This window comes from Gallus gallus, chromosome 1, assembly GCF_016699485.2.
Source record: "Gallus gallus isolate bGalGal1 chromosome 1, bGalGal1.mat.broiler.GRCg7b, whole genome shotgun sequence".
NCBI classification, from domain to species: Eukaryota; Metazoa; Chordata; class Aves; order Galliformes; family Phasianidae; genus Gallus; species Gallus gallus.
In genome coordinates this window covers 2206457-2228828 of record NC_052532.1, presented here as the reverse complement: position 1 = coordinate 2228828, position 22372 = coordinate 2206457, and the positions used below count along the sequence as shown (strand labels likewise).

The window sequence follows — 22372 nt, the reverse complement described above, 5'->3', positions numbered from 1 at the left end:
TTTTTTCACGTGGGCTTTGTGTACTTGGATAACTCGAGAATAAAGATTTCAAAATAAGCCCAACTTGCCATGAAATTAGACCTCGCTGGGGACAAATGACTTTGACACGTCTGTGGAAGGTGGTTCTCCAAATGATACTAATAGCTCCACAGCACCTTTTATCTGAAGAACTGAAGCACTTTGCAAACACTCGTATTGCAGAAGTGCTGCTCTGATCAGATAGTTTAGCCAAATAAATACTGTTTATAAAGGAATTTTCAAAAGAGCTTTCAGAAATACCTGTCAGTGTTTCAGCATCTTTATTTAGTGACTGAAGCTCTTATCTCTCTCAGTGGGGGATGCCAATTTACTGATGTACTTTTCAGTTAGAATCCAAGTTCCATAAGGCAGATTAGCAGTGAGAAAATGCAAGTCTCGTTGGGAGAAAAAAAAAAAAAAGAATTTGAAAGTTGTTTTAAAGTCGATGCTGTAATAAATGGGCCAATTCAGAAGATGTATCAGGTGCTCCAAAGAAGTCATTGGAAATGGGTAGATCTGTGTTGTTCTAAGCCCCCCAGCTATCATGCTTTGCAGCTGAATTGTCCTTTTTCCTCTATACCCATCTGTTCTCATCTTAAATTATACTTCTGTTATCAACTCCATAGGGATCGTGTGTGTTTCTGTCATTATGTGGTGATGAGCACACTAACGTTTTGATCAACATCTAGACTCCTAGACAGAGCTACTGCAGAAAACGATTGTTTTTAATGACTTAATTAAAAAACATTTTTCTTCCGTTTAGTATTTGCCAAGCTGCTTGACAATATTTTGATAGCTAATATTCATGACTGGCGTATCATAATAGTTGTCAAAGAATAATAGCTTGGAATGTGGTAGGGAAGTTCTGCAGAAATGGGATTGAGTAGAGCCTACACAGTGTATCTGTTGACCATCTCCAAATGGAAGAATGCAGTGTTGGGGCATGGGCTGCTGAGTTATCCAGTATCACTTCCTGATCTTTTTTTTCAATTACCCAAACTCCGTTTTTTCTTGTATGATCACACAGAGGGTGGTGACGCACTGAAACAGGTTGCCCAAGGAGGTTGTGGATGCCCCATCCCTGGAGGCATTCAAAGCTAGGCGGGATGTGGCTCTGGGCAGCCTGGTCTGGTGGTTGGCAGCCCTGCACATAGCAGGGGGTTGAAACTGGATGATCATTGTGGTCCTTTTCAACCCAGGCCATTCTGTGATTTTAAGATGTGCTGATCATGCCCCTGGCATCCAAACAGTTTTTCTTTTTCTCTTCTGTTATCCCTTTATTTCAGATTGGTATTCCAGATGATGTCTCACCAGTTCCTTAAATACCAACAGTGTTCCCTCCCGCACTGAAATATGTAGCATCAAATTATGTATCTCATGTGCTCAAGGTGTGCATTATGACATTCTCCTGTGTGTTGGCAGTAGCTTCCATTCTGGTTTCCTCAGCAACTATTTCTTGCACATTAACTTTTGTGAAGCTGTGATTAAAGAATAGGTAAGAGGAGTCCAGGAGCTCATCCTTATGGAATTTTATTAGTAACCTACTTGCAGACCAGAAGTTCTTCCTGCATAAGTAATTATTTTTCTTCTGTAGGTCATTAACCACTGCACATTCACATTATTATTTTCCATTATCTCCACCCTGGTGATTTCCTTAATTACTATATACTTCATTATATCTATCAGGTCCATCAAATATACATTTTTATTATTATATTTAAAGGAACTTGGTTACTTGAGTGACTTGGCTGCTTTCAGTTTCAGATCCTTTTGTTCCCCAGAACTTGATTTCTGAGACTTTACAGTAACATCATCTTCTTACTGCGGTGCACATGATTCATTCAGAGCAGGATGTGATATTACACAAAATAGTGATTGATGAGGACATAGATCTTTGGCAAGACCTTAATTGGGAATTGGTACAGGGTTACAAGAAATCAAGACTAATAATTTTAGTGAAGCACTGGAACAGGTTGCCCAGAGATGATGTGGATGCTCAGGCTGATGGTGGATGGCCATTCAAGGTTAGGATGGATGGGGCTCTGAGCACCTGATGAAGGTGTAGGTATCCCTGCTCGTTGCAGGAGGGTTGGACTACGTGGCCTTTAAGGATCCCTTCCATCTCCAATGGTTCTATGATAATACAGTGTATTGTGCCTAGTTTTAAAGTAATTCATTAAATGAAGTTCCTAGTTGACCAGTCCAGTAACTGTGCTGCAGCTGATCTTTTGACAGAGCCTGATATTCTTAAAGTCTTGCTCACTGTTCATGCAGTGGAGTCATCCTCACCCCATATCAATGTAGTATGTTCTCATACATTGCTGCCATGTCATATCTGGTCACTGCTGGGCAGCAGCAGGCAGCAAAACATTGCCAAAACTGCTGCACTGGCACTTGAGCCAGATGGAAGCAGCTGGTCTGTAACTTCTTTCCAGATTCTACGGTAATTCTAAATTATCATGCCTGTATGATAGGGTATATCTTTGGTCCTTGTAGGTCTTTCTAGCTAAATTTTATGCAGCTTTTAACAAGAGGATTGTAATGTTTCTGAAGATTCTTGATAAGTTCCTCAACAAAAGTTGGGGGTGGATTCAGGTAATCGTCAGGGAAATGTTTTTTGGGTGGGTGGGCAGTGTGTGCTAACCTGCTCTGCTGGGTTTTCTGATGAGAGCTTTTGCTTGGCTTCCAAAAGCATTTTTGTAAATAATTTCTTGTTTCCTGCCTCATGAAAAGAGGAATGAATCTTTCTCTTTCTTCCCTTATTCTGTGTGTTTTAAGCCATGATCATTCTAGAGTTTGTATAGGGTCTTGTTTGCTTGCTTGTTCAGTCATTCATTCATACGTTCATTCATCTATTTCTTTTAAAGTGGACAAATAACAGTGTCAGTAAGAACATAATCCGAAATAACAGATGCTTTCCTAATTTCTGCTGTATTATGGTAACGCAGATGTAAATTGCCAAAATGGAAATATCTTCTGCTGAGGAAAGCATGGTGTGGGCAGAAATCACTTCTAACTATGGAATAATTCCTTCTTCCATGTCCTACCTGTCTTTAATCTGAATGTATTGATGAACATTATGGCTTCATTTTTGGGTGGTACTGTATAGAGTCAGGAGTTGGACTCAATGACCAATATGGGTCCCTTCTAACTTAGAATATTTTACGATTACTGAGGAATTAAAGCTTCTGTATACCAACACAGTATTCGGCAGGTTTGCTTAGGCAATCTTGTATTTACATATTTCGTTATAATGTATAAAGCAGATGCTAATTAAAAAGAAAAAGAAATGCTTCAGATATTAGGATTTACAGAGAAATGACTCCAGCGTTGTGCTGAGTGGTCAGGTTCCTTGATGAGCTGCGGTCTGTTTGTAATGGGTTTCGCATCCAGAATCAAATTTTTAATCATGTGAGAACTGAGAATAAACCACTCCTTTCTGAAATCATAGAATCATAGGATGGCTTGGGTTGGAAGGGATCTCAAGGATCACAAAGCTCCAACCCCCTGCTGCAGGCAGGGCCACCAACCTCCATATCAAATACTAGACCAGGCTGCCCAGGCCCCCATCCAGCCTGGCCTTGAACACCTCCAGGGATGGACGGGACATCCACAGCCCCCCTGGGCAGCTGTTCCAGCACCTCACCACTCTCTCTGTGAAGAACTTCCCCCTGATATCCAGCCTAACTGTTCCCAAAGGAGACAACGTGTTCATACTGATCCCATGCCTAGGCTGAAGCCTGCACTCTTTAATATAAATGATCAACATTGGACAGAGACAGAAGAGAGCTAATTATGGTTGAGGAATACAGAAAAAATGCCATTTACAAGAGGTTTTAAAGCCACAGTCTCTCTGTCTACAGGGATGGGGTTGGGGGGGGGAAGAATAGATTAAGTTCATTCAAAGGGAGAAAGTACTGAGTATTGAAATGCTGTGTATTTTTAGTGCACAAAGATGTAAGAAAGAACAGTAGCTCAAAGCTGAATTGAGATACATTTAAACAAAATGCAGACTTGAACAATGAACACAAAGTGATAAGGGCACAGGCAGATTTCTGGCTTGCTAAATCATCTCTGGGTGCAACCTCCACATTGTTAGGAACAACTGAGAAGTAAAACACGTGGATTCTTATCTGCAAGAGGCCTTACTAAGTGGTACATCTAGTCCAACCACCAACCCATCACCTCCATGTCACTAAACCAGCACCAAACTTGTGTGACTCAGAGTACCAAGCTGCTTTCGCTGCTCATGCTGACCTGCAAACTTCTCTGTGAGCTCTGACCAAACCCTTATTGCCCCCATCCCCATCACTTTGTTGCTGCATCGTTTGCTTTCTGTCCCCCTCCCTGTACAGAGCAAGGAGATGGAGCATCCAGACACTGTTACATGTAAAAACATGATGCACTACCTGATGGGTGATCAGGGACTGCTGTGAGGTTTTTGGATCCCATCCCCTTTCACAGCCACAGTTCACCTGCTCAGGTGGATCCATTCCATTTCCCATAAGGGCAATCTGCTTTCCTAGTCCTCAGTGTGATTTCTCTTGGCAGCCAAACTGGATGTGGTTGACAGATTATGTCTGAGAAGGGCTTCAGTAATTGCTCGTTCTGTTCAGTGACTGTGTCAAAGACAGATGGTCACACTGAATGTTTAAAATGTTCAGGACCTCTGGATGATCCCCACGTTTACGAACAACAAGCTTTGCCAACATTTCTGTTATCTATTAGCAGAAGAATTTAAAATATTTCTTTAAATTACTATTTTTCCCCATGCATCCCAGGCATGTTCTCCTGGGTTTGTACTTTCTTGAAACGTTCTTGTTTTTTCCCTTCTTTTTTTTTCTTATTAAAGAAAGTCTCAAGATGGTAGTACAGACTGGCATAAGTAAGTGCCAACTGCTCTTGCAGACTTGTTAACAAATTTATTTTTGCCTGAGAATGGCACATATGGCCCAGAACGGAAATATTAGGGTCTGTAGTCTTTGTGAAGGCTGGCAGATACTGTCTTTAAAGAAATAGCATTTAGGTCAGTTAAATTTCAGGTTTTTTTTTTTTTTTTTAAAGTGATGGTCTTCAATCATTTAAGAACCCCGTGACAGCCAGGTTATTTATGGTATCCCTTTAGTTCAGTTTAGTAGCTGCAGACGGGGTAGGTCAGCTTACGTAAGTGGATTTCATGGACCACAAATTGCCTGCAGACCTTGGTTGAGGATGGCTTGGCTGACTTGCTGGGTGTGAGTTTGGTTCTATTCTACTGCACAGTGCTTCGTGTTTTCATAGGATCATACCATAAAATCATAGAATGGCCTTGGTTGAAAAGGACCACAATGATCATTGAGTTTCAACCCCCCTGCTATGTGCAGGGTCGCCAACCAGCAGACCAGGCTGCCCAGAGCCACATCCTGCCTGGCCTTCAATGCCTCCACGGATGGGGCATCCACAACCTCCTTGGGCAACCTGTTCCAGTGCGTCACCACCCTCTGGGTGAAAAACTTCCTCCTAATATCTAACTTAAACCTCCCCTGTCTCAGTTTAAAACCATTCCCCCTTGTCTTATTGCTATCCACCCTTGTAAACAGATGTACCATCTCCTGTTTATACGCTCCCTTCAAGTACTGGAAGGCCACAATGAGGTCTCCCTGGAGCCTTCTCTTCTGCAAGCTAAACAAGCCCAGTTCCCTCAACCTTTCTTCATAGCAGAGGTGCTCCAGCCCTCTGATCATCTTAGTGGCCCTCCTCTGGACCCACTCCAAGAGCTCCACGTCCTTCCTGTACTGGGGGGCCCCAGGTCTGGACACAGTACTCCAGATGAGGCCTCACAAGAGCTGAGTAGAGGGGCGCAATCACCTCCCTCTCCCTACTGGCCATCCCCTTTTTTTAATGCAGCCCAGAACACAGTTGGCCTTCTGGGCTGTGTTTTACAGGAAACCATCCTGAAGTTGTGTAGTACGCTTACAGTCTTACTTCCAATTTTTTTCCTTGCTGGTGTGTTGATATGTTGACTTTGTTCCCTTTTCTAAGCAGCTTTTCAGTCTCACAAAAGTGTAATAGCACATTCTTGAATTTTGAAGCCTTTTTACAGATTCCTTCATCCCCATCTTGCTCTGTTGAGATAAATGTTGTGGTTATGTGGCACGCTTCATGGAATCATTGAATGGCTTGGGTGTGAGGAACCGTATAGATCATCTTATTCCAACCCCTCTGCCATGGACTGGTTGCCCCCCACCAGACCAGGCTGCCCAGGGCCCCATCCAAGCTAGCCTTGAGCACCTCCAGGGATGGGCCATCCACACCTTCTCTGGGTAGCTGTGCCAGTGCCTCACCACCCTCTGAGTTATAAATTTCCTTTTTTTTTTTTTTTTTTTTTTTTTTGCTGCTGTCTTGGCTTTTGTCTCTCTGCAGTGACCTAGGGAGAACTGTAATATCTTTATCAAGCTTATTACATCACGTGTGATCAGATCTGTGCATTCAGCCAGTGCATGCAGCAAACAGGCTTACAGCGAATTTCTTGCTGTTGCAAGCCGTTCTGAGGGATGTCTGGACAATTGTCCTATCTGCATTTGTGAAAAGGAAAAGGAAACGATTATATCCCCAGCCTTATTTAAAGGAGTGAAGGTTGTTCAGAAGATCTGGAGGGAGGAGATTGACGCAACTAGGACACGTTTAAATCAAATCAGTAAATTAATCAACATCTTGTTATGGTTGCGTAGTGTGCTAGGCTTAATTACAGAAAAATGGTAACTGATGGATGTATGTGCATATATATGTGTATCTGGAGGTGTATTTCAGTATGGTTGGACTGAGATGCACGAGGGGAGCAGGCCAGAGGATGGGTAAGTTTGCCACCACCTTTCAGTGGGAGATGTGGGTGGATTTGGAGCTCGAGATGCCTCATGCATCTCCATCAGTGTGCACTGCTTTCCTTTGACTCAGGGTCTGTGTGTATGCTGTGGTGTTCTGCTGTTTTTAAGAGTCATATGGCTGTTTTTCTCTACTCCTCACTTAATTTCCGTGATGAATTTATCAGTGCCACCACTCCTCCTTTGCTTGGAATTTTCAGACCTTGATTTTGTTTTCTTGTTTTAGTGGGAAGATACTGGGGCAGATGGATGTCATCTTTTGTGCTTCTCCCAGTTGCTTTCTTTTGTTTCTCCTTGGAGCTCTGTTTTGGAAGTGAGGGTATCTAGATGGCAAAGGTGGCTTTCAAATGACTGTCCCAGTTCTGAGCTGGATACTGAAATCAGCAACAATTGCATGAGTGAAATTTTCCTGATAGCAGCCTAGAATTAAACATGCTAAAATAAGTCCACAGCTGGGAGTTGGAGAATCCGTTTTCCTTGAGTTTCGCAGCTTTTTTGATCAGAATTGTTAAAGGCATGAATGCCTTCTGTTGGGGGGGATGAAGATTACTGTTGAGGTTCTCCTTGTTGGCATGGAATGGGGTGGGTGGGCAGACCCTTGCTTGGCTCCTGCGTGATCTGGATAATAGTAAGGCCTGGTTGTGGCCATCCTGCTGCTTTCCTGTGGCTCCAGCTTGCTCAGCACTTTGTTGGACATCTCTACATCTAACCATAGCACAGCCACACCATAACCCACTTTTGTGCAAGTTCCTTAGTTAGAAGGCTGAATTACTCTGTTTTCATCACTTTCTCTGAGTCGTCTGTATACAATGGGATTATCAAAAGATGGTATTAACCTTCAGGGAAAGAAGTGATATACAAAAATCCTCACTTTGGAATAAAAAAAAACACCCACCAGCCCTGTGCAGGTGGGGAAGCAGTGCTTGTTTGACACTCTCTGGGAGGAAGCTGTTATTGTAGTACCGATTAGGAATGCCAAACCAGACATGACAAAGCTCAACAGGAAACATCTGAGCATGGCAGCATCAGCAGCACAGGCAGCCATTGGCAAGATGACCAAATACACAGCAGCTGTTGGCCTCTTTCCATGGTATCTGTGTTAAGCATCTTTGTGTCTCAGGAGATTTGAAAGCTCTCTGAATACCGCTGGGAAACCCTCTGTGGTTTGAGTGCCTCAAGTGCTTGTGATGCTCTTTTCTACCCCACTGTAGCTGCTCCAGATTATTTCATCTACTATTGTGGATAGTCAGTCCTGGGATTGATGGCTCTGTAGTAAAGTCAGACTTCCAGCAAAGACTGCTCTATTTCAGCACTTTGCTCTGTTTTCTAATATAATTGGAGAGATTAATTACTCTTGAAAATTACTTTCTTTTTTTTTTTTCATCTCTATTGAAATGAAACAGAACTATGTAAAAGGAAAGAATGTACCCATCTGCCTTGCTTTGCAGGATGCCAGTGTTGCTCAACCCAGCTCAGAAAAGTCCAACTAAAGTTGGACCAAACCAAAGTTAGAAGTTGGGTGCTTTGGATTTCTGGCAGTCCCTGTTCCATCTCATTGACTGTCAAATGGTTTTACGTAGAACAGATTCTGCACAGGAAGGTCATGTTGAGGGACGTGGTTTAGTGGGAACTATTGTTGATATGTGGACGGTTGGACTGGATGATCTTGTAGGTCTTTTTCAGCTTTCGTGATTCTATGATTCTGTGATTCCATGGTTGGGTAAGCCAAGGGTAATGTAAACAAAGGTGCTTTTAAGCATCTGCTGTTCTCAGAGTGCAGCTTGGAACTGGGAGGAGATGCTCCTACAGCAGCCCCGGCCTTTACTGCATTATCTGTTGTTACAAGACTTATTTATCAAATAAGCAGAAGTACATTTCAAGCGTTGCTCAAGCTTTTTGCAAAGCTAGTGTGATTTTGGGAATGATTTCTGTCTGCAAGCAGCTGCCTGCTCCTACCTGACATACCAAATTGTCCTTTTCTTGCTGGCTCATTTGGAGTCTCTGGATCTGTACAAGAGCACGTTACCCAAAATCAGTAAAAGTTGCACTGAAGTTTGTTCTCAAATACTATTCGTATTTAATTGGCAATCTGTTACCTGATGTCTTCAGAGGTCTTGAGGACTCAGCTTTCTCATTATGTTTGTCTTAGGAAGTATGTTAATGACTTGCATTTCTATAGGAATGGCCACAGTGGTGATGATGATGAAATACCCAGCAGAAGTTGGGTGACCTTAGGAAGCAGAACAGTAGAAGGGGGATGAATTCAGTAGGATGAAATGCAGGGTACACACGCATGGGGTTTGAGAACAGAAATTTCAGCTATAAACTAGGAGCTAATCAATTGGAAATGACAGAGGATAAGAAGTGGTGATTATACCACTGGTTGATTACAGAATGACTTTGAGATGCCAAAGTAATGCTGCTCAGGGGAATAAAAAAGATAAATGCAAACCAGGCAGAGATTGGAAGGCATTAATGTCACTGTACAAGTCCCTGAGATTGCATCTGAAACACTGGGTGCAGTTTCTGGCTGCTCCTGTTGAGGGGGAAAAAAAAAAAAGACCATTTCATACTGGGGCAAAGTAGTCAGAAAGGTGATGCAGTTGTTTACCAAAGGCATCAGGTTCCTCAGGTGGGGGCGAAGAACTGTTTGCTAAGAAACAGAAAATGGAGTTGCTACAGAAAGGAGTAAACCAGACAAAAATAAATTTAATCCAGGGGTTGGAAAAAGGTTTCTAAGAGGTAGAGAAGTGAACTCTGAGCAGTGAAGGCAAGAAACTTCTGGTGATCAACTGATGATGATTACAGAGGGGCAGATGTGGGAGATGGGGCTCTGTTGCTGAAGGGGAAACTTAATGACCCTGGAAGGCCTTTCCACTTTTTTGTCCTCCTTTGACACCTTTTTTAATTAAGTTTGTATTTAAATGGGCGATTTTCAAAGCAGTTACAGGGAACGTTTTCCGGAATCAGCCTGAGTTTGCTGTTGTCAGTTATAGCTGCAAATGACAGAAATGTGATATTTACTGTAGGGAGAGGCTACTGCTGTTGTCTCTTACAGAAACCAATACATTTTTGTTGTTACTGGAGCATTCTTGAAGTCTGAGAAATGATGAAATCTTTAATAACTCTGTGCTTGCCTCTGCTCTCCTGGGCTTGTGGCAGATATCAGGTTTTAGAGATACTGTTGAAATTAGCTTGGAAACAGGAGATGTCAGACAAAAAAACAACAACATGAAAATCCTCCAAAATGGGCAAAGTCGAGAAATAGTCCATAATTACTGCTGTAACTCAGAAAGTGTGGTCTGTTTTCAATAACTCTTGTCAGTCTGGAAGGAGGGGAGAAAAAAAAAGCTAAAAGAATCTGGATTACATAAATAATGAAAGAGCTAAAAATGCCTTGGTTTTGTAATGTAGATGAAGGCAAGGTGTCATGACAGGAACACATTTACATATTAGAATTATTTAATTATCGTATCTTGTCCTCTAAAGAAGCAAAAGGGTCATGAATATTCATGTCTTCAATTAAAATATTAATGACAGAGTGATACTTGGGTTCTTAGGTCTCCAAACACCCATAAACAGTTCTATTTAAATGCAGGGAGGAGTGGAGGGGGAGTGGATGTTGGGAAGGAATTGCCTTTTGGTTTTCAGGGTGCAGAGGCTCCAGTGCTCTCCTTCAAGGAGAAGACAGCATTGGCTCCATAGTTGCTCCTCCATCGCAGTTATTTCTTCAACTGTACTCATTTTGCTTCATCAGCTTCATTGCAGTGAGCACGCTTTGGTGTTGCTGACTTAGACTACAGCTTTCTGCTGGCTTTAAATTAAGGAAAGTGAAGGTTTAAGTGGTACGTAAATAGTCGGGTTGCAGGCAGCTAGTAAATATCTCCAGTTAGTGAATAGTTCTGAAGAGGAGTGTGCAAATCTTCAAGCAGTAAAACATTATGAATGGTTGCCCCAGAATTATTCATCCAGCCCTTACAACTGGTTTTGCTAATAGAGAGGAATTCTACAAGGATAGCCAGGCAGAAGAAATCTGGTGGTTTTTTTTAGTTATCAGTAAGGAGAAGAACATACATTTCATTTATATGAACACAAGTAATGAAACTGTTCAGGGTAAACAATTAACTAAGTGGATACAAGCCTTTTGGCTGTTACTTTGTGTGGAGCTAAACATAATATAGAAATAACTGACAGTGTGCTCCAGTCTAAGTAAGAGGGCTTACTGTGTTCAGTCTTAGGTCCCTCACTACAAGAAAGGCATTGAGTCCTGGAGCATGTCCAGAGAAGGGTCCGGACCACAAATATTATGGGGAACATCTGAGTAACTGGGATTGTTCAGTCTGCAGAAGAGGAGGCTCAGGGGAGACCTCATCACTCTCTCCAACTCTCTGAAAGGAGGTTGTGGTGAGGTGGGGGTTGGCCTCTTGTCCCAGTTAACAGTGATAGGACAAGAGGGAATGGCGTCAAGTTGTGCCAAGGGAGGTTCAAGTTGGATATTGGGAATAATTTCTTCTCAGAAACAGTGGTATTGGATCAGGCTGCCCAGGGAGGTGGTGGAGTGACCATCCCTGGAGGTGTTCAAGAAATGTGGAGATGTGGCACTGAGGGCCATGGCTTAGTGGTATGGTGGGGATGGGTTGATGGCTGGAGTAGATGATCTTGGAGGTATTTTCCAACCTTAATGATTCGATGATTCTGAGAAGCTGTGGCTCTTTTTCAGGTAAAAAGAGACATGTGAGGGTCAGTTGGGAGGCAGGAGAAAGGCTTTCCTTGCTCCAAGTGCACCTTCTATGGGCTGGGGCTGCTTGGAGTTATCTCATGTTACCTCAACTTGGAGTTAGACACATGAACACCATAACATCCTAGAGGAATTATCTATTATAAATCACTGAATCTTCAAATAGCCTGAGTTGGAAGAGACTCACAAGGATCATTGGGTCCATCTTTTGATTCAGTGCAGCACCACCCAGAATTCAAACCCTGTGTATGACAATGCTGTCCAAATTGGCAATCCTATTGTAAGAAAAATTGTGTTGGAATTTGACAGTTTGCTGGCTCTGCCAAGCAGAAAGCAAGTAAGCAAGGTCCCTTGTCTAACAGATGAGATCAGTTTTATCACCTGTTTACAGATGAGAGACATTGAACTCCAAAAGCTCGATGTAGTAGACTTCTCCTTTTGAGACAGAAGTTTAAAAGTATCCTAACTTATATTAAACTTCCATTTCTCAATAGAGTATACATGGAAAATGCAGAGGTGTTCATTGGTGCAGGTGGATATTGGTGTATGCTCTGCCTGTACTCTGGCTTGGATGCAGCAATGCTGTCCAACACTGCTGTGCTTGAGCCACCAAATTCATCCCTCAGTAACATCTGCATGGACTTGTGCTTATAGATATGCCCACACCAAAATACTCTTCAGTTAAATCAGTTCTACGATAGCTCTCCTTTTGATTTGTTATATGAGGTGACTGAAGACTATGACATTTTGTACAAAGAACCTAGCTAGTGAAAGTTCCAAGTGCTTACTGTTCTTAAGACAGTTTTGATTTTTATAGCATCTGGGCTTATGATGTAGATCTGGATGGTGTGAAACAGTGATACCCAGAGATTTTGGACCAGATTGCATTTAGTGTGTCTATTTTGTTCGACTCATTTGGTGCATATTGGGAAGAGCCAAAATTCCATCAGTGTAAAAATTGCTGTTGTTATCCTGTGGCACTGAAGCTGCAGAAGAAGCCACGAGTGCTTCGGTCACTTGCTTTGTAGCTGTGCTGAAGGCATGTAACAGAGCTTGAAATGTAGCATAGTATCATCTGAGCTGGAAAAGACCTTCAAGAGCATTAAGTTGAACCAATTATAATGGATTATAATGCCATCTAGCTGATGGTATTCTCCACAAAGGTGATCACTGTTGATATTTAAGTGAAGCATTTCAGAGGATGAGAAGCAATCTCAGTTCTGCTGCTGTAAATCAGTGACCATTTCTTCTATGGTGCCCTGTCCCTGGAGTTCTTGGAGGCCAGGTTGGATGGGCCCTGGCAGCCTCATCTGAGTGGAAACCCTGCCCGTAGAAGGGAGTTGAGACTAGATGAGCTTTAAGATCCCTTCCAACCCAAGTCATTCTATGATTCTAGGTTAAGTATATTTAAAAAAAATAATGATTAAGAAAAAAGAATTTGGCAGAATCATGAGCTGCCAAGAATATGAGGGGCATCATGTGAAATGATGGCATTGCAAAGGCTTTTGGAGGATTGAAGAAGGGTAGAAGAGCCTTTTGATTTGCTGTTGGGGAGCTTTGGAAGGCTGATTTAAAAGACCGAGCTAAGATGCCCTAAGTGGTAAGCATCAAGGAGAGCATTCAGTATCTTGAACTAGTTCAGTATTGACACACAGTCGCTTTTTGTGGTTCCTGGTGGTGAAAGAATCATTTGCATGTGAAGAGTTAAATGGAGCTCTTGGCATCGAGGGCATGAATGCTGCATAGCCCTTCTTGCATTTGTTTTGAACTTTTAAAAACAACAGTCTGATTAGTTGGAGCAGGTTTCCCCCAGGGGATGACTACGGAGTGTAATTTCATTACAGAATACACTGCTTGGAGATGAACTGGAGTTGGGTTTTTTTTTAATCCACCCTAAGGGATTTGACATTTCTATTTCTTGACATTTCTCTCATTGTTAGACTAGCTTCTTTGTGCTGCCTGTTTTTTGTTTTTTGTTTTTTTTTTTTCATTTCCTCCCCTGGTGAAACTGTAGCTGTCTCCTTGAAGCTTGGAGCATCTTTTCTTGTAGGTAAAGCTGCTAATAGTTTGAATTAGTTCAACAGGATGGCTGGAAAAGGAGGGTACGCTGCAGTGCTTAAATGTGTAGTATAAAGCAGTAGTCCATTGAGCATGAGTGCATTTAAAACTGTCATTAGGAAAGGATGTTACATGGCAAAGAAAGGTAAAAAAAGCACTGGGTTACTTGGAGGTCTGGCTTAGGGTGTGGTACATATGACAAAAGTAGCAGCCGTGACAATCTTGTTCAGAAACCTATTATTTTTAGAATAATGGATGTTTGTATGATATTTCTCAGACTTCAGCTCCTTCTCTCCACCATTCTCCTCTGCAGTCTTTGAGTTAAGTGGTAGCATAGCAGCCCAGCACTGAAGGGCTTTGTCATTTTCTTTGCAGCGGAAGAGAGCAGGTACTTTTGCACCTTCATCTGCTGTGATCCTGTGAGAGGCATGTCATGTTGCATTCTAGTAATGGGCACCAGTCTTCTGGCAGAGTTTACAGCATTACAGCTATTCACACATTTCTGCCAGTTAGGGATCTTTGCAGGTATTAACCTCTACAGCCAAAGTCCCCATTGTAATTCTACTCTACAGGCAAAGCCATTGGTTTAACCAGTTAGAGCATGGTGTGCTCGGAGAGCATAGCTTTGTTCTAATGTTATAAAGCTGTTTTGCATTAGGTCTGATTCAGGGGTAATTGTTGGCAGGCCTTGTAATCTCAGTGGCAAAGGTGATCGTCATAGACTGATGGTTTCCAGCCTTAGTTCTTCCAGACTCTTCTTCTGCTCAGTTACGACTGAGTTTTATGTGTGTGTGTAGATGGGGAAAATCTTCACTCCATTAGCTGGCTGGTGGCAAGAGGCACAGTCACTTTCCCTGCCTATACCCATTGATTTTCTCTGCTCTTGGACAGCTGAGCCAAGCATCAGCCATACCTAAAAATCCCATTATTAAATGGTTGGATGTTAGGAAGAATTTCTTCTCAGTGAGAGTGTTCAGGCATTGGACAGGCTGCCCAGGGAAGTGGTAGAGTCAGCATCCTTAGTGGCACTTAAGAAATGTGGAGATGTGGTGCTTAGGGTCATGATTTAGTGGGCAGTATTGGTAGTAGGTGAATGGTTGGTCTGGATGATCTCAGAGGTCTTTTCCAACCTTAATGATCCTGTGATTCTTTGAAAAGGATGGAAGTTCCTCCTTGAAGAGCAAGCAGTTTTTGGCTGACGTCAGTGCATTGATTTATATCAAATGCCATGGGTTGGAGTGTGGAGCGTCACTGCAATTGCCCAGCAGTGTTCTGTTGGATAGTTGGGCTTGCCATCAGCTTTTGGGGTGCAGAACCCACAGAGGACCCATGCTTGCCCACTCCTGGTGCCAACAGATAACTTCTTTCTCTGCACCCTGCAGCACAGCACCTTGCTGTAGGAGTGCAGTACAGATTTTAAAATTCTGGGGGAGGTGGGAAACCTTTTAGTTCTGCAGTTTCTCCTGTGTTGTGGGACCTTTGTATTACTGAGTGTCACTCGCAATAACACAGCTCCCTTCCTGTGTTGGAGCTTCGCTGCTTTCCTCGCTTGTAAGTAGCCGTTGTAGGGGAAAAATAGGGGGGAAAGTGCTGTCTGAGCAGTCCTGCATCAGATGAGGATTCTTCTGCCTCTGATTTTTCTTGATGAGGGGTACTTTTCAAAGTAAGTTTTGTGGCTCTTTGAAGCTGAAAGGTTAGGACCACAGCAGAGGGGGACCTCTGAACTCAGTACTCCTTTACTCCTTTCAGATGCAGAATGTCTTATATCTATTTTTAAAGAGAGAATGTTGGATTTCCAGACTGCAGTTACAGATGATAGAACACAGATTGGAAATACTGTTGTCCAGGCTTCTGAGCATTGCTGCAGGAAGAAGCTTCCGCTCTTAGGGAGTATACCACTTGACGTGGGAATACCTTGGGTTTGTGCCCATTCCTCTGCCACCTTGAAACCAAATTGCAGCCATTAGACTTGGCTTGGCATTCAGTGGGTCAGGATGCTGTCAGTACAGGAAAGGCAGTTTTTGCTGATGTAGGTCTTTTAAAATAAGAGTATGACTGCTGCTTGAATGGCGTTTTTAAACATGTACCTTCTGTGCTTTTCTTACTGCTACGACACAACAGCGACAACAAATACAAATGGTAATTTTAGAGAGCTCTTAATGGAGTTCTGTAACGCAGAGCAAATAGGAGTTCTCTGGTCAAAATGTAGGAGAAATCTTAAGTGTCTTTAGAAATGTACAAAAACATTCAGCAAAGTCCGGTCATTCTCCTTTCTGCAGTTTGTTATATTACATATGGTGTGATCCTGACACACTGACTCCTATGAAATTGTTTTTTATTAAAGTCACCGGGTTATTTCTCGTGCTAGCAGTGGCTTTGATTAAGCACTATATTAGGGTCCTATCCTAGAATAACAGCATTTCTAAATCCCAGGCTGCATTTGAGAGAATTGTGATTAAAGTTCTGTCTGTTTTCCTGCAATTCTTAATGTGTGCTCAGGTTCAGTTAGCTCCTTTTTATTGGTGCTGGAGTTCACTTTGAGCCCCTTGTGATTTCATGCCAATATCAGTGGCAGTCTCCAGAGGGAAGCAATTTTGCATTAAAATGCAAGAAGTAAAAGCTATAGCAGAATTAACACAGGGGTCTACAATTTCCAGTGCAACTTAATAGCCACAGTGTTGGTTGTTTTCTAAAACCTAATTCATCTTTGATTGAATTTCAGGCAAAACAAAGCAGGAAGGATAAGGAGGTGGGGAAACCCATCTAAAAGAGATTATGGATGAGCAGGTTGAAAAATGCTGCCTGACAGGTCATACTCTGAGCAATCTGATAATCTCTGCTGGAGCTGGAAGTTGTTTTGTGCATTTTGTGCACTGGCATGGACAATCCATTTAGTTCCCTTGGGGAAAACCCATGTCATTAGTGGGGATCATACTGCATACTGCTGGAAAATGAATTAATTCACACTAGTGTATGCACACATGAGGAGAGAGGCTATTCCGTAGTTGTAGTAAATATGTACAGGCAGGACAGTGTTGAATAATTAAGAGGGATATGTTTTGCCTTGCCTCCACATACTGGATTCGTAATATTCTCAAGACTTGACAAAAGACTGGTAATTATATTTTTATTATAAAAAATAATAAAATATAAAAAAATATAATGTATATAAAAATAGAAAATGATAATAATTTGAAAACAAGTCCATGAAAACTATTTTGGAAAAAAAAGCAGCTGCATATAGTTGGTCAGTCAAAAAAATCGTAGCAGTTGGAAGCAGCCTCAGGAGATTATCTAGTCCAGCTCCCCCTGCTACGGCAGGTTTATTATAACACTCCAGGTAGAACATCTTTCGTGCTCCTGGCCACTCACTTTTGACAACACCCCAGGCTGCAATTGGCCTTGTTAGCCACAAGGAAACAGCCCCTGCTGTTGGTACCGTGTCCTGCAGCCTCCTCAGGGCCGGCTGCTGACATGTGGGGCTCGATGTGCCACTGAGGAACGTCTTTGCATGCGGGCCTCCCCTGGCTGCCTGGGCCGTTCCCCAGTGTGTGAAGGCAGGGAAGCCCTCGAGGTCCTCTGTGTGGCTGCTCTGCTGGTGCTGTGGGTGCTGTTCTGAGCAGCTGGAGCTGCTGTTCTCCTGCTGCCTTGAGGTCTTCTGGTCCGGCTGTGGGAACGAGGAGCCGGACCTTGCAGCGGGGAGCGGCTCCGTGACCGGCTTGTTCCCTGCTGCCTGGGATGCCTCCTGCGCGCAGGCGCTCTGGCTGCTCTGGAGGATCCCGATGTGCCCCGTCTGGTGGATGGGTGTGAGCTGCTTTCAGCGCTTGGTGCTGCTGCACATCTGCTGCCACAGTGTGCTTGGTGCAGCTCAGATGCATCCTGAGGGTCAGGAAAATGTGAGCGGGTTGTCCCGTGTTCTGTCTGTCCCGACTCACTGTTCTGACTGCTGAGCTGTGGCAGCTGGGAAGTGTGTGATGGCGCTGATGCTGCCTGGCTGGTGGGGCCGGCCCTGCTGTGCTCTGGTTGCTGGAGGCTGTGGGATGTCCCCTGGCCGTCCTGGCTGGCAGCACTGAGTGCAGTGAGCTGCGCGATGGTGCTGGAGGCTGTAAGGGGAGGCGGGAAGGTCAGCAGGAGGAAGCTGTAGCCCCGGGTAGGGACAGGCTGCCATCCCTCCTGGGGCAGAGAGACTCTGAAAGCTGCCGCGAGCACTTGCAGGCAGGCCTTGCCTGGCCCCAGCGCAGCGGCACGCGGCTGATTGCCTCTTACCGGTACCCAGGCCAGCACAGCTGTCGCACTCCCAGGTGGTGGTTGTGTTGCTCAAGCAGGAGCACCGTCGGTGGGTGCCCACAGCAGCACAGGAGCTGCACAGGATCAGCTGCCAGGGCCTGGGGAAGCAAAGGGGTTGTGGCCGTGAGGACTGAGTCAAGGCAGGGAGTGCCGGGCACAGCACATCTCTGGTGCTCAGTCCTTGCTCCCCCAGCCTGTGGGGAGGCTGAGATCCCCTGCGAAGCCGAGGGAGAGAGCTGCTGTGGTAACTCACCCCCTTAGATCTGCCTGCCGTCTGCCTCGGGGGTAAAGGCACTTCCTGGCGTCGCAGCGCCTGTGCCTCTCCAGCAGTGATGTGTACGTGCGGTTGTCTTCCCATAGCGGTCTTCTACAAGAGAAGGGAGGGGAAGTGATGAGCCCCCAGTGTCCCCAGCATCAGATCACAAGTTATCCCATCTCATCCACCCCACCCCCATTTTTAGCTTCTCCATGAAGCTGAGGCACGTGCTGATGAGACAGCCGAGTGCCAGGCCTGCTGCAACAGTCCGTGGGCAGGCAGGCCCAGCGCTCGCGCCTTCTCATCTGGACGGTTTGGCAGAAGGACACCAACCTGGCTGGGATTTGGATCCCCATGGTGGACATTTCCGTGCAGAAGACGGTACTGTCTCTGCAAGCAGGGCAGCGGAAGCACACCGTGCCAGCATTCAAGGCATGTTGCTGCACGAGAAGCACAAGCAGCGTGAGTGTGAGCAGTGCCTGGTGCTGCTGAGCACCAAGCGTGCCTGCAGGGCGAGGGGAGGGCTCCTACCTGGATGCAGGCCCGGTGGAACCAGGTGTGTGTGCACGCTGGGCACACCAGGGTGTGGTAGGACGGGCAGTCCCCCACGGTCTCCTGGCAGATGACGCAGGAGGTGTCTTCAGCTGGAGCTGCCACTGCTGCCTGTCGAGGGCGGTGCTCCCAGCAGAAGGACCTGGGGGAAGGTGTAAGGGATGGGCGCGGTGAGAAGTGCTGGGAGGAGGGCAGTGGACCAGGACGGAGCCCCTGGCCCTGGCCCTGGCCCTGGCCCTGGCAGGCTGCTGGGAGGTGACCTTAGGGGTTCCTCCCTGGCTTGGCTGCTGCTGACAGCCCTTACCTGTGCTCTCCGAAGTACTGGGTGATGCACTCGCCATCCGCAGCGCAGGGCAGATGGAAGCTGCGTTCACAGCCGCTCTCTGCGCATGTGATGGCGGCCCCCCTCTCGCCGCAAACACAGCATTGCTGGAAAGAGCAGAAGAGCCCCATCAGCGACAGGCTCGGGGCCTCCACAGCCAGCCCCACACCTCTGGGCAGGGCACAGAATGCGGGCAGTGCTGGGTCACACTCTGCAAAGCTGCCAGGTGGACAGGGCTAAACTCCTAGGGCTAGGACATTGTCCTGGCTGTGGTTGGCAGGGCTGCGATGGCTTTCTTTGTGTCCAGGTGTGAGACCTCCTGGCACAAATGTGCCTTTTCTGTACAGGTCCTCACCTTCTGGTTTGCCTGCTTGACTCTGTGTGCGAGGACAGCATGGTCAAAGGCCACAGATTCCTCTCCTGGGGGTCTTTCTTCGAAAGCGATATGGGCAAAAATCTTTGGGAGAGAAAAGAGCAGGAAGTCGTGAGGTCAGGAAGGAAGGGAGCATCCCGGCAGGAAGCGTTGAGGATCACCTGGGGGAACTCACCAAGCAGAACTCATGGGTACAAACGGAACCGTCGCCAATAGTGCGCCCAAAGATATCCGGGTCACCACCTGCCCGGCCACACAGCACGCACACTGCAGAGGAGAGAGCAAATGCGAGCAGCGGTGAGCAGCTGGCGGGACCAGACGTCCCTGAGGGCTGTCCCCAGGCTCCTGCTCTGTGTCTGCCGTGCTGGCTGGAGGCGGTGGAGGGGAAGGGGCCACGGCAGACCCCAGGCAGCCACAGCCCAAGCTAGGCCCCCTTGCCGAGGAGCAGAGGGGCCCAGCCCCATGGCTGCCTGGGAGCTCCTGCCTGCCCCTTCCTCCCCGCTCATCTCTCCGCCGCAGGCAGAGGCCCAGCGCCCCTCTGCCCAGCATCGGGAGCTGTGCACAGGGATGCTGTGCTCTCACCTGGCTCCTCCGAGCTGGAGGCCTTCCGCTTCCTACTGGACATGATGTGCATTAACAGCGAGCACTGCGAGAGTCCCTGCTCTCTCCACGCCTCGCCAGGCCGCACTGACGCTCAGGCTGAGCCCGGCAGCTATTGCTGTGCTCCAGGCTTCGCGCGTCACAATGGGCGCACTCTGACACGCACTGTGACATCACGGTCACCACGGCCTCGGTGGGGGTGTGGGTGGGGGCCCTCAAGCAAGAGGGTGGCAGCCCTTGTAGGCAGCACTGAGTGAGGACCCGGCGCTGCCGTGCAGCTGAGAGGAAGGACGGCCTCCCTCAACCTGCTGGCGCTGCTCCTCGCGGCAGATGCTGAAGTGCAGCTGTCCCTTGGCCACGCTTGCAGCCCGGCTTCCACGCCAGCACTTCTGATCTGAGTCCAGTCTTGGTTTCGGGAGGGTCTAGTAAAAGTTGCAAGTTAACGGCATATTTGGTGTCTAGTGTGTGTGGTGAGTGACTTTTTACATGGTCTGATAGGGACAGGACATGGCGTAATCGAGCTTGAATCCAGAAGAGGAGATTAGATTAAGTCTTCGAGGAGATTCTTGACTCTGAGTCTGGTGAGCCAGTGACGCGGGCTGCCCAGAGGAGCTGTGGACGCCCCACCCGTGGTGATGTTCGAGGCCAGGCTGGATGGGGCCCTAATTGTAACCTTCCCCAGTGGCAACTGTGGCCATGGCAGGTGGTTGGGATTAGTTCAGTGTGTAAGGTCCCTTCCAACGCAAGTCTTTCTCTGATTCTTTGGTAACCAACTCTGCTGCTGTATTGCTGGCACGACCTTAGCGTCGTATCTGCAGTGTTTGTGTAAAGTGCAGAACTCCTCGATTCCACTTCTGTGTTGTAGGCAGCAGGGAAAGCGTCAATGATGCGCATCAAGACACATATGTGTCCTTCTCTTCAATGTGAAGCTGAGTTGAAGGAACGGAAGGAAAACCCCAAAACTTGATGTTTGTGAACTGTGAGCTGCCCAAGCATATTCCTTCTAGCGTGGCTTGAGCTTTCATGACCACAGCTGAGCTCAGCTTTCAGCTCTCTCTTCCTTTGGTGCCTTTTTCACTGCAGTGACATTTGGGCTCTTTTTATTCTCTCTCCAGAGAGAAAACCTGCCTGCTCCCATTTCCCCAAACTTTTGTCGTTCCTCTGTATTTCTTAAATTTTAAGTTGCAGTTTTATTGTCTTATTTAACCCGAGTGTTTGTGCGTTCAAATACTTTTACTAGACAAGCATAAGTTCTGTTGGAGGTGAGGAATTCCGAGACTTTGAGGAGAAATGAAGTAAGCCCCTGAAGCTCACACATCAGTGATGTGTCGAGCCAGAGATGAAATGCAGGCTGGCATCATGCCTTGTGGAATGATGAGCATTTGTCTTTGGGTTTGTCCGGCTCAGAAGAAACATTTATCTCCACGCATCAAAGCTTGAACTGTTACGCAGTCGGTGGAGGGAAACTGGCCCACAGTTCCCTTCAAGTGTGCATCTAAACTCGGTCAGGAAATGTGTGTTGGGTGAGATGGAGATCCAGCCTGGCAGGGGATCCGCGTCCACGGCGAAAGACACGGGTGTTAGTAGAGCGTGCGCTGGCAGAGCATATTGAGCTCTGCTGTTTGCTCTGTAAGGCTGCTTGCCCCGTAAATTGTAGGTGAAAGGAGAGGTTTAAAGGGACTGGCAAGAGACAGTCCGAGAAGTACTGCTGTGGCTAGGCTACTAGCAGGCAGCTTGTTTGTATGCTTTCACAACATTTCCATATTTCTTAACGTATTAGCATTTTTCTAAGTTTGTTCCTGTGGAAAGGACAGTCTCCTCCACGGGGATCCCAGTTCCCTGAAGCCAGAGTAGTCCCAGAAATAAGAAATGCTGCTTGGAATCTAAACTTGTCGAAGTCCTTTCAAGTTGGGCACCAGAAGTCCTGGCCGGCCTGATGGGTGACAGTGGCCGCTCCCTGCCACCCTCTGTGGCACTGTGGTCACCTCACCACGTGGTCATGGGGGATGTGGGTGCGGGCCCTCACCTGCCAAGCAAGAGAGTGGCAGCTCCACAGCTCCTCTGGGCAACCTGTTCCAGTGCATCGCTGCCCTCCGACTAAAGGATTTCCTCCCAACATCCAATCTACATCTATCTCCCTTTTTGTTCAAGATTATACGCCACCTCCAAGCGCAGCTAATTCCCTCAGGCTTCCCTCGACACCTTTCCACTTGCCGGGGTAACATCCCAGATCTTATCTGAAAGGATACTTTTCCTTCCTGGCAGAGAAAGAATCGCTTCCATACGAGATATCCCTTTCCCAATGGCT

The 22372-nt window shown here is 46.1% G+C and overlaps 2 protein-coding genes across 2 annotated transcripts in view; one reads left to right on the top strand and one right to left on the bottom strand.

The window, feature by feature from the left end:
- EXOC4 (exocyst complex component 4) overlaps positions 1-22372 on the top strand; it is a gene marked incomplete at its 5' end in the record, with an annotated part of 409823 nt that overhangs the window by 140615 nt on the left and 246836 nt on the right.
- Positions 11730-19521, bottom strand: LOC101749355 (PHD finger protein 7-like). Its single transcript, XM_040663583.1, has 6 exons — positions 19074-19521; positions 18749-18911; positions 18551-18657; positions 18215-18328; positions 17941-18059; positions 11730-17777 (listed from the first exon to the last, which is right to left on the bottom strand). The coding sequence occupies exons 1-6, from the start codon at positions 19220-19222 to the stop codon at positions 17131-17133; spliced, it is 1299 nt and encodes a 432-aa protein (XP_040519517.1). The 5' UTR covers positions 19223-19521; the 3' UTR covers positions 11730-17130.